Below are 12,673 nucleotides of genomic sequence, written 5' to 3'. Positions count from 1 at the left end.
ACACTATCTTGTGGAGGCAAAGGTGAAGATTTGTAGAGGTTTACAAAAAAATAGACTATTGGGGAGAAGAGACTGGTGAGAGTATGTGAGCTTGGAAAGGAGACTTGAGAGAGGAAGTACAAGGAGAGATTGAGTGTAGAATGGCAAAAGGTGAGAGCAAATGACATGAGGGGAGTGGGTAAGGAATGAGATGTATTTTGGGAAGCAGTGATACCATGTGTAAAAGATGCACATGGCATGAGAAAGGTGAGAGGTGGGCAGATCAGAAAGGGTAGTGAGAGGTGGGATGAAGAAGTAAATTTGTTAGTGAAAGAGAAAAGAGAGGCGTTTGGACGGTACTTACCAGGAAGGAGTGCAAAAGACTGGGAGATGTATAAAAGAAAGCAGCAGGAGGTCAAGAGGAGGGTGCAAGGGTTCAAATAGAGGGCAAATGAGAGTTGGCATGAGAGAGTATCATTAAGCTTTAGGGAGAATAAAAAGATGTTTTGGAATAACGTGCATACGACGAGAACAAATGGGAACATCAGTGAAGAGGCAAGGGGAGAAGAAATAACAAATAGTAATGAAGTAAGGAGGTGGAGTGAGTATATTGAAAGTTTGTTGTATGTGTTTAATGATAGAGTGGCAGACTTAGGGTGTTTTGGTCAGGGTGGTGTGCAAAGTGAGAGGATCAGGGAGAATGGTTTGGTTAAGGAAGAGGAGGTAGTGAAAGCTTTGTGGAAGATGAAATCCAGTAAGACAGCAGGTTTGGATGGTATTGCAGTAGATTTTATTAAGAAAGGGAGTAACTGTGATGTTGACTGGTTGGTATATATATTCAATATATATATGGATTATGGTAAAGTGCCTGAAGACTGGTAAAATGCATGCATAGTGCCATTGTACAAAGACAAAGAGGATAAAGGTGAGTATTCAAACAACAGAGGAATAAGTTTATTGAGTATTCCTGAGAAATTATATGGGAGGTCATTGACTGAGAGGATGAAGGCATGTACAAATGTGGTAGAGGATGTGTGGATACGGTGCTTGCTTTGAAGAATGTGTGAGAAATACTTAGAAAAACAGATGGATTTGTATGCAGCATTTATGGATCTGGAGAAGGCATATGATAGGGTTGATAGAGATGCTTTGAGTAAGGTCTTAAGAGTATATGGTTTGGGAGGTAAGCTGCTAGAAGCTGTGAAATGTTTTCACCAAGGATGTAAGTCATGTGTATGAGCAGGAAGAAAGGAGAGTGATTGGTTCCCAGTGAAGGTCCGTCTGTGACAGGGTTGTGTGGTATCTTCTCCATTGTTGTTTAATTTGATTAAGGATGGATTGGTTAAGGAGGTAAATGCAAGAGTTTTGGAGAGAGGGACATGTATGCAGTCTGTTGGGGATGAGAGGGCCTGGGAAGTGAGTCAGTTGTTGGTCACTGATGATACAGCACTGGTGGCTGATTCGGGTGAGAAACTGCAAAAGTTGGTGAAAGGAGAAAGTTAAGATTAAATGTGGATAAGAGCAAGGTTATTAGGTTCAGCAGGGTTGAAGGACAAGTTAGTTAGGATGTGTTTGAATGGAGAAAAACTTGAGGAAGTGAGGCATTTTAGATATCTGGGAGTGGACTTAGCAGCGAATGGAACCATGGAAGTGAAAAACGAGTCTTTAGAGTGGGGGTGGGGGCAAAGGTTCTGGGAGCAATGAAGAATGTACGGAAAGAGATAACGTTATTGGGAGCAATGAAGAATGTGTGGAAAGAGAGAGATACGTTATCTTGGAGTGTAAAATGGGTATGTCTGAAGGAATAGCAGTGTCAACAATATTATATGGTTGCGAGGCATGAGCTATAGATAGGGTTGTATGGAGAATTGAGGATGTGTTTGAAATAAAATAACAATAAGTGGTGTAAGGTGGCTTGATTAAGTAATGAAAGGGCAACAGAGATGTTTGGTGGTAAAAAGAGTGAGGTTGAAAGAGCAGAAGAGGGTGTGCTGAAATGGTTTAGACATATGGAGAGAATGAGTGAGGAAAGGTTGACCAAGAGGATACATGTGTCAGAGGTAGAGGAAACAAGTAGAAGTAGGAGACCAAATTAGAAGTGCAAGGATGGAGAGAAAAAGGTTTTGAGTGATCTGGGCCTGAACATGCAGGAGAGTGAGAGGTATGCAAAGAATAGAGTGAACTGGAATGATGTGGTACACCAGGGTCAATGTGCTGTCAATGAACTGTATCAGGGCATGTGAAACGTCTGGGGTAAATGATGGAAAGGTCAGTGGGGGATGCGGTTCGGGAGCTGTGGTTTTGGTGCGTTACACGACAGCTAGAAACAGTGAGAACGAATGTGGCCTTTTTTGTCTGTTTTCCTGGCACCACCCCACTGACACAGAGGGTGGTGATGCTGTTTCCTGTGGAGCAGGGTGGCACCTGGAACAATAGACTGAAGTTTCAGGTTGAAATAGTCAACAGAAGCATTAGCTGGGAGCATTATGTAAAAGTAGTAGGTTATAACACTAGGCAGGAATGTTGGGTAGATATATTAGGTGGTAGTAGTAGCAGCTGGTGGGAACGTTAGGTATGAGCCTTTGAAAACAATGCACTAAAGTTGCCCTCTGCCAGTGGCCTGTTAAGGGTGAGGCACTATAGGCTAAGAGTTGGCATTGGAGTTCTTCAGTTATGGATTTATTTTTGCCATAGCCATCCCCTTGAGAGAGTTCCCAAAGGGAATGGGTATCAGAGATTGATATATAGAACTGGTAGATAGGGGTACACCTTAGTTAGGATATCAGTTTGAGTGGAGAAAATACGGAGGAAGTTAAGTGTTTTAGATAACAGAGTGAACATGGCAGCGAATAGAACCATGGAAATGGAAGTTAGTCATAAGGTGGGCATGAAGGCAAAGGTACTTGGTTCACTGAGGAAAGTATGGAAAGAGAGAACATTATCTGGGAGAGCACAAATAGGTATGTTTGAAGTTATAAAATAGTCCCAGCTATTGAGGAAGATGTGCAGAGGAGGGTGGATTTGTTGTCCATAAAATGTTCAAGGATAATATGTGGTGTGAGACAGTTTGACTGATAACTAATAAAAGGGTAAGGGAGAAAGGTGTTGTACTAAGCAGAGTGTGGTTAAGATAGTTGAGGGTGTGTTTAAATGGTTTGAACATATGGAGAAAATGAACAAAAGATGACAAAAAGTATATACATGTCAGAAGACCAAATTGAAGATGGAAGGATGGAGGGAAAATATTTTGAGTGACTGGGGCCTGAATAAGTGTGGGACTGAGTGAATTGGATGGATGTGGTATACAATGGGAGATATGCTGGCACTGGAATGAACAAGGGCATATGAAGCAGCTGGGGAAACTAATAAGTTTGTGGGGCCTGGTTGTGGATAGGGGGCTCTGGTTTCGATGCATTACACATACAACTAGAGAATGAATATAAGCGAATTACGCCTTTCTTTGTCCGTACTGGGTACTACCTCAGTAATGCACAAAACGGCAAAGAAAGATTCTTTTTTAAACCTAAGGCTGAAAGGAATGCAAAAACAGACTTGCCTCATAATTGAAATAATTAAAGGTCTTCAAAAGTTGTAATTTACATTCTTGAATTTGTCTTGTTATGTCTTGAAGCTGATTTTTTTTTTGCAAAGCAAAAACATCATCCACTACATACTAGGATTCTGTGGGACAATGGGTTTATTCTATCTCTATATCTCTGATGCCTGTTCCCTCCATCAACTTCCTCAAGGGGATGGCCATGGCAAAAGAGTCACAATGAGTTTATGATAGTAGTAGTCATTAGGAACATTAGGTAGGAGCCTCTGCAAACACTGCACTTAACTTGCCCTCTGCCAGTGGCCTGTTAAGGGTGAAGCACTAAAGGCTAAGAAGTGGCACTGGAGTTCTTTAGTTATTGAGACTCAACTGCCATGGCCACCCCTTTGACGGAGTTCCAGTTGGAACAGGCATCAGAGATACAGAGAGATAGATAGATACTCCATTTTGTTGGACTAATGGACAACTTTTCAAGAATGCATCATGCATCAACACCATTACGTGGGGGACACCGGTACTTATTTGTTACAAAGATTCAGACTTATGGATATATATTGCAAATTACCTCACCTGCTACTAACACTTTTGTTCTTGACATTTTGGATCCTGCAGCAGATAACAGCTTCACTCTGTGTGAGAATTCAACCAGCTTGAAGAAATTTCAAATACATGTTTAAAACACCAACGTTCAATTTCAAATGCCTTCATGAGATCTCTTTACACTGATGTGCAGCTTCTCTAAGTTGAAGAACCACCATATTCTGAATGTGTGAAATGCATTATCTGGCAAACAATACTGAGTGAATCACTTGCCCATGAAATGCTGCGATTAATCATGTTACAATTATCCATACTATCTAAGACACTGCTCAAGAAACAGCCTTCCTAAAAACTGCATACAAATGGCAAAATTCATTACATGTCAAGAGTAACTGTGTTTTGTGCTAAGCTGCAACCAAATATCCATGCAGAGATATGAGGTCGTGAATACCAAAGGATAGTAGTAATGGCTGTTGTTGTAACTAAGGTAGCCAAAAGTCGTCGCTGCCACACACTGTCATTGCTGGTACAGTCTACAATGAGGTCAGCAGGACTGTACTCTGCGTTGCCATTAATCTGTGACATGAAAAGTTTAGTATTATAGATGACATTTTTTATAATTTGGCTTACTTTTCACTTTGTGCTCTTCATTTAAGGATGCATTACTACATTACATATTTTCTAGTTAAACTAACAATACGTTGGTGTGGAGAGAGTTAGAGCAAGCAGTCCTGATTTTAGAGTAAGAAATAAGTATTACAAGGGACATATAAAGATGCTGCCTTATGTAGGGGATACCATGGTACCAGAAACTGGTAAAAGGAACTACAAATATATGTGTGAAATCAGTGAGTGTGTGCAATGCATAACTATGATATCAAGAGCATTTCACTGCTTCACACAATGTACTCTTACAATAACTGTGGTTGACTGGTGCTTACACAAACCATTTTCAACAAAATGGAAACAAAACAGACCATGCATGCATGAATGTGGTTAAACTGAACATGCTCTCATTTTTCAATCTGTTTTATAGGTCTAATAAGTTTTCTGAGGATGCTGTTAATTGCAAGGAATTTATGAGTGTTTCAATCTATCATCAGCATAATAACTGTCTCCATACAGTAAATCAGAGACACAAGTCAGAAGCACTGCTGGTGGCAAGTAGACGTGCTTGAGGAGCAACCCCACGGGAGAATCCAAATGAAGGCATCTAACCAGTAACTAACTCATCAGTGCATCCACCCAGACAAAGCATTCATCCTGATGATAAAAGGCTCGGACAAAAGGACTCTAGACTCTACTAGACAAAAAATATGCTGAACTCCACAAGAGGAAGTGATCAATATGACACTTTATTCATCAAACAATGAACTGCCACATGAATGCCCATCTTGGACAAAAGTTCATCATGTGACCAAAATTATTTTGGGAAATGAAGAGCCAAAGAACCATCACTCCTCTCTCTTAATATGATGGGGCCTTTGTCCTTGCATCCAAAGGCCTGTCCCTATGTGAACTTCTGATGAAGAGAAACCCCACATCTGTCCAAACAGCCAGAGTCTTCTGGCATTCACCAGATCATGGACTTCACAAAATTCCTCTTGTAAGGCCAACAGATTCAAACAGTGAAGTTCTTTCCTCAGGAAATTTGTTTTTTTACACTGAGGGTAACTACCCATTTTTACTGTACCTGGAGGGAGTTACATCATGGGACCCACCTCTTGAACATTCTGTAATACCATACAACTTTTTAAATTCATGTATACTGTTTGCATTAACCAAAATCTTCTTCAATCTATTCCATTTATTCGCCACTCTTTTACTATAAAAGTATTACTTTAATCTTTTTTAATGTGTCACTTTTTTGGCATACTTGTTAATGACTTGTCTTTTTTATCTTAAAGATGCACTTGAGTCAAAAAAGACTGCAATATCCTCCAAGATATCTGTATACGAACATCAAGCAATCTCCTCATTCCTTTTCTGTAGTGTGCAAAAGTTCATCATATCAGATACTACATAAAGCTGCAGTGAGCTAAGAAAAGCATTTCACTACATTAATGAAGATGCATCTTAAAGAAAGAAAAGGAATAAAGAAAATGAAAAATACTTCTTTCTAACAGACCACCACAGTATTATGAGACATGGCAGCATAAAATATTTCTTCAGGTACAACATACATGTGAAAGAAGCCAAATGTCAAAACAGATAAAATTCATAACTGTCAACTGTCACTGGGCAATTTATGTTATAACTTATCAGTCTCATATTTCTATTTTCTGACTAGGAGACTCTTTACATGTGATGATTTCATAGAGGAGTGGTCACTCTTGTCAAATAGTTTGGCTTTATTTCAGTGATGATCAGCTATCAATTGTTACTCGCAGTTAAGAATAGGTAGACTTAAATAACTCGAGTGTTTATATACTGGTTCAAAATCTGTTGCAACACTGAGGTAAAATACCTTACCTTATCAAGATGATACTTAAAGAACTTCAGTTCTTCATGAAGACCTTGTATATGTTTCATAGTGTCCCCACAACGTAATGCCAAAGCAGAAACTGAGTAAACTTCTTGGCCTAATTGTAAGAGCCTTGGGTTACCCTGTAATTGGTCTCTTATGTACCCCACTGATGCATGCATGTATTGAATATGTTTATTCATGTTTGCTATCATAGCCACAGCCTCTGGAATCCTGCAATAAAATCAGAAAATCAGTTATGTGGCAATTATGTGACAGTTACAAAAGTATTGGTGAAAAGTCTTTCGAAAGTCCTGAAAATAACTGTATAAGGTTAACTGTCAATTCACATATAATTTTTGCTAGTGCATTTGTATTAAAATAATCAACCGCTTCCCTCCTTGGCACCAAGTATTAAGTTGATTATTTATTTTCTATGATAATCATTCTTTTGGACACATCTTTAACTATGTTCCCATTTGCATTTGACATCAAACCCATACTACCTCTAAATCAACTTGCACATGTACAGTGTGCAAAAGTGAACATGGGCTTTCAAATAAATTAAGTGCTCATTAATTTTTCACCCTGCATATCAACTTGATTCCCCAATTATACAGCCCCAGGACCCATTTCATGGGTTTCTGCACATCTAAGACTGCTCTCCATTCAGAAGCACAGAAAGGATGAACAATTTGAAGTAAAACTTCCTGCAACAAGATTATACTCCTTTTTGTCTACTGACAATGGTATGGTCTTACTGAAGGCGATTTTTCACTCATGGTGTAGCTGTATACAGGTAGAATCTGGTAATGTCACTTGATTCATTAAGTGAGACTAACCCCTCCAATAACATTCCCAACCTCACAAATGTAACAACTGCAAATGGTCACAAACTTCCCTGACATCCTTATCTCAAATAGATCTAGCACTGCAGTATATTATTATTACTAGGAGAATAGAATAAAGAATTATGTGAGAAAAATACAAGGTGTTTAGTAGTCATTAGAAAGAAAAGAACAAAAATTGAAAGACAATGAAAAAAAATTCTGAAAATGATATTGGCCATGTAGGATGCATTACAACTATTCATTTATTTATACATTATATTCATTTATTTTACTTTGTCGCTGTCTCCCACGTTAGCGAGGTAGTGCAAGGAAACAGACAAAAGAATGGCCCAACCCATCCACATACACAAGTATATACATACACGTCCACACATGCAAATATACATACCTATAAATCTCAACGTATACATATATATACACACACAGACATATACAGATATACACATGTAAATAATTCATACTGTCTGCCTTTATTCATTCCCATCGTTACCCCGCCAAACATGAAATAACAACCCCCTTCCCCTGCATGTGTGCGATGTAGTGCTAAGAAAAGACAACAAAGGCCACATTCGTTAACACTCAGTCTCGAGCTGTCATGTATAATGCACCGAAACCACAGCTCCCTTTCCACATCCAGGCCCCACAGAGCTTTCCATGGTTTACCCCAGACGCTTCACGTGCCCTGGTTCAATCCACTGACAGCACATCGACCCCGGTATACAACATCATTCCAATTCACTCTATTCCTTGCACGCCTTTCACCCTCCTGCATGTTCAGGCCCCGATCACTCTAAATCTTTTTCACCCCATCTTTCCACCTCCAATTTGGTCTCCCACTTCTCCTTGTTCCCTCCATCTCTGACACATATATCCTCTTTGTCAATCTTTCATCACTCATTCTCTCCATGTGACCAAACCATTTCGAAACACCGTCTTCTTCTCTATCAACCACACTTTTTTATTACCACACATCTCTCTTACATAGAGGGGCATAGAATTATTAAGTGGAGCAACAGGGGTAGAAGAAAAGTTAGTCATCCAAGGTGGAGTTAGAGGGAAAAGGGAACCAAAGAGAGTTGCTCTGCCTAGGGAAGAGACAGCTCATATAACGTCAGAATGGAAAAGAGAGGGAAAAGCAGAGCGACAGAAGTTATCAGAGATGCCCTAAGCTAAAGACCAGAGAGACCTACCTATCAACCGACGATGAGAAAGGTTATCACACTTTCTTTGAATCAAGGAATGGCCTTCATTCAAAAGCTCTTCTTTATGTGATTCTAGCAATTCCTCAACATCACCCTCCTCATCAAAGCTTACTTTTTTGCCATTTCTACTCCAAAGTGTGCACACATTTTTGATACATCAGTGTCATCAAAACCCCAGAATCCATGAACACAACAGAGGACAAGGCTTTCATCATACTCCCGTCATACAAATACTAGTGATTTCCTTCCAAGCCACAGCAATGATCATGATGATATCCTTGATGACGAAGGACTTCCTTAATTCCTTCACAGACATCTGATCTTTCTCTGTAGCCTTAATGAGCACTGCCAATGTTTTCCATAAATAGTAGGCCTTGAAAGTAGATATCTCTCCCTGGTCCACTGTCTGGAATAGAGATATAGTGATGGGCAAAAGAAAGACTACTTTTATGCTTTCACTAAGGTCTTATATTGAAGCAAGATGACAAGGGGCATTATTAGTAAGGAGAATCTTGAAACATGTCTCCTCCTTTCCACAGTACTCCTTCAGTTCTACAAATAGCTTTGTAGCAAAACAATCACAGAAAACACTGCCTGTTATCCACCCCTTTAGATCAGAATAATAATACACAGGCAAAAATTGCTTTAAGTATCTCTTACGAGCCCTAGGATTTTCCAATTGGTGCCATGGCCACCCCCATGAGGGAGTTCCAATTGGGAGTGGGCATAGGAGATATAAGGCTATTGACAATCAATGATTTAAGCTTGCAATCATCTTTGGCACTACCTCCCCTCAAACAGCATGAGGTGATCCTTGGCAGCTTTGAATCCTGGTACAGTTTTCTCTTCATGGTAGAGGTGTGTTCTTGACGGCATTCCCTGTCAAAATAATGTGGCGTTATCCACATCTAAAACCTCTTCAGGACCATAATGATTTTCCTGGGAAAATTTCAACAGCAGTGACATAAGAAAAAGCAGCCTTAACAGTCATCTTGATGTAGTTATTGTGGCATTTTCTAAAATTCCCCAACTAGCAACAACTTGCTTGAAATATCTTTGCTGCTCCTTCTTCCACTGCCAAGTCATCATATGTACTCCAAGCCTTTGCTTCCATTGTGAGCATGCTGAAGGGAACATCTCCATGAGTTTGGTGTTTGATCTATATGCTCAACATTCACTGCATTTTCTCTATAGTCAAACTTTAGGAATATAGGGACTCAGATGCACTGATTAATGCTCCACCCTTGGGACTCTCCTTAAATCTAGGATGTATCATCAGAAACAGACCATAAAGTAGATTCACCAAGTCCAAGGGTTAGCTTAATATAAGCTGTTCATTCACCTCTCTCATAGCATTTGAGCATATCCATCTTAATGACAATGGTGATGGCCTTACTCTTTTTTGAGGCAAAACTTATGCCATAAATGATATACTGTGGCACAAGATGCTATAGTATTCCATCACTACAGACTGTATCCATGCTCTAAGGGCTGCAGGGCAGGAAGCTGCATATACACACAATGTATACATATGCTTCTCCTACAATGCTGTCAAAGCCATAAAACTGCACTATCAACCCAATGACGTACATATTATTCCAAATATAAGCCTACGTAAATTAAAAAGAGTGTAAATGGATTGTGTGTGAAATTCTAAAAATATATTTATTTATTTATTTTGCTTTGTCGCTGTTTCCAGCATTAGCGAGGTAGCGCAAGGAAACAGATGAAAGAATGGCCCAACCCACCCACATACACGTTTATACATACAAGTTCACACACGCAAATATACATACCTATACATCTCAATGTATACATATATATACACACACATACATATACATATATACACATGTACATAATACATACTGTCTGCCTTTATTCATTCCCATCGCCACCCCGCCACACACGAAATAACAGCCCCCTTCCCCCAAATGTGCGCGAGGTAGCGCTAGGAAAAGACAACAAAGGCCACTTTCGTTCACACTCAGTGTCTAGCTGTCATGTAATAATGCACCGAAACCACAGATCCCTTTCCACATCCAGGCCACACAAAACTTTCTATGGTTTACCCCAGACGCTTCACATGCCCTGGTTCAATCCACTGACAGCACGTCGACTCCGGTATACCACATCGTTCCAATTCACTCTATTCCTTACACGCCTTTCATCCTCCTGTATGTTCAGGCCCCAATCACTCAAAATCTTTTTCACTCCATCTTTCCACCTCCAATTTGGTCTCCCACTTCTCCTTGTTCCCTCCACCTCTGACACATATATCCTCTTGGTCAATCTTTCCTCACTCATTCTCTCCATGTGACCAAACCATTTCAAAACACCCTCTTCTGCTCTCTCAACCACACTCTTTTTATTACCACACATCTCTTACCCTATTATTACTTACTCGATCAAACCACCTCACACTACATATTGTCCTCAAACATCTCATTTCCAGCACATCCACTGTCTTCCGCACAACTCTATCCATAGCCCACGCCTCGCAACCATATAACATTGTTGGAACCACTATTCCTTCAAACATACCCATTTTTGCTTTCCGAGATAATGTTCTCGACTTCCACACATTCTTCAATGCTCCCAGAACTTTCGCCCCCCTCCCCCACCCTATGATTCACTTCCGCTTCCATGGTTCCATCCGCTGCCAAATCCACTCCCAGATATCTAAAACACTTCACTACCTCCAGTTTTTCTCCATTCAAACTTACCTCCCAATTGACTTGACCCTCAACCCTAATGCACCTAATAACCTTGCTCTTATTCACATTTACTCTCAGCTTTCTTCTTTCACACACTTTACCAAACTCAGTCACCAGCTTCTGCAGTTTCTCACACGAATCAGCCACCAGCGCTGTATCATCAGCAAACAACAACCGACTCACTTCCCACGCTCTCTCATCCACAACAGACTGCATACTTGCCCCCCTTTCCAAAACTCTTGCATCCACCTCCCTAACAACCCCAACCATAAACAAATTAAACAACCATGGAGACATCACACACCCCTGCCGCAAACCTACATTCACTGAGAACCAATTACTTTCCTCTCTTCCTACACGTACACATGCAAACCTACATTCACTGAGAACCAATCACTTTCCTCTCTTCCTACACGTACACATGCCTTACATCCTCGATAAAAACTCTTCACTACTTCTAACAGCTTGCCTCCGAAACCATATATTCTTAATACCTTCACAAAGCATCTCTATCAACTCTATCATATGCCTTCTCCAGATCCATAAATGCTACATACAAATCCATTTGCTTTTCTAAGTATTTCTCACATACATTCTTCAAAGCAAACACCTGATCCACACATCCTCTACCACTTCTGAAACCACACTGCTCTTCCCCAATCTGATGCTCAGTACATACCTTCACCCTCTCAATCAATACCCTCCCATATAATTTACCAGGAATACTCAACAAACTTATACCTCTGTAATATAAGCACTTACTTTCATCCCCTTTGCCTTTGTACAATGGCACTATGCACGCATTCAGCCAATCCTCAGGCACCTCACCATAAGTCATACATACATCAAATATCCTTACCAACCAGTCAACAATACAGTCAACCCCTTTTTAAATAAATTCCACTGCACTACCATCCAAACCCGCTGCCTTGCCGGATTTCATCTTCCACAAAGCTTTTACTACATCTTCCCTGTTTACCAAATCATTTTCCCTAACCCTTTCACTTTGCACACCACCTCAACCAAAACACCCTATATCTGCCACTCTATCATCAAACACATTCAACAAACCTTCAAAATACTCCCTCTATCTCCTTCTCACATAACCACTACTTGTTATCACCTCCCCATTAGACCCCTTCACTGAAGTTCCCATTGATTCCCTTGTCTTACGCACTTTATTTACCTCCTTCCAAAACATCTTTTTTATTTTTTTATTTTGTCGCTGTCTCCCGCGTTTGCGAGGTAGCACAAGGGAACAGACGAAAGAAATGGCCCAACCCACCCCCATACACAATGTATATACATACACGTCCACACACGCAAATATACATACCTATACATCTCAATGTACACATATATAT

The 12,673-nt window shown here is 40.2% G+C and overlaps 1 protein-coding gene across 3 annotated transcripts in view; it reads right to left on the bottom strand.

Annotated features, from left to right (window-relative positions):
- Positions 1-299: 299 nt before the first annotated feature.
- LOC139760753 (ankyrin repeat, SAM and basic leucine zipper domain-containing protein 1-like) overlaps positions 300-12,673 on the bottom strand; it is a 77,704-nt gene continuing 65,330 nt past the window's right edge. The window contains exons 8-9 of one of the 3 annotated variants that reach the window (XM_071684296.1): positions 6,548-6,773; positions 300-4,651 (exon numbers count right to left, since the gene is read on the bottom strand). In XM_071684296.1, the coding sequence (XP_071540397.1) occupies positions 4,451-4,651; positions 6,548-6,773 (427 nt within the window). In that variant the 3' untranslated portion in view covers positions 300-4,450. Of the gene's footprint in view, positions 4,652-5,658; positions 5,809-6,547; positions 6,774-12,673 lie in introns of those variants that run through there. The other 2 variants (XM_071684295.1, XM_071684297.1) reach the window with 2 other exon arrangements.

The sequence above is a fragment of the Panulirus ornatus genome, chromosome 38, assembly GCF_036320965.1.
Source record: "Panulirus ornatus isolate Po-2019 chromosome 38, ASM3632096v1, whole genome shotgun sequence".
Classification (NCBI taxonomy): Eukaryota; Metazoa; Arthropoda; class Malacostraca; order Decapoda; family Palinuridae; genus Panulirus; species Panulirus ornatus.
The sequence above is the reverse complement of the archived record's forward strand: the minus strand, read 5'-3'. Positions and strand labels throughout refer to the sequence as shown.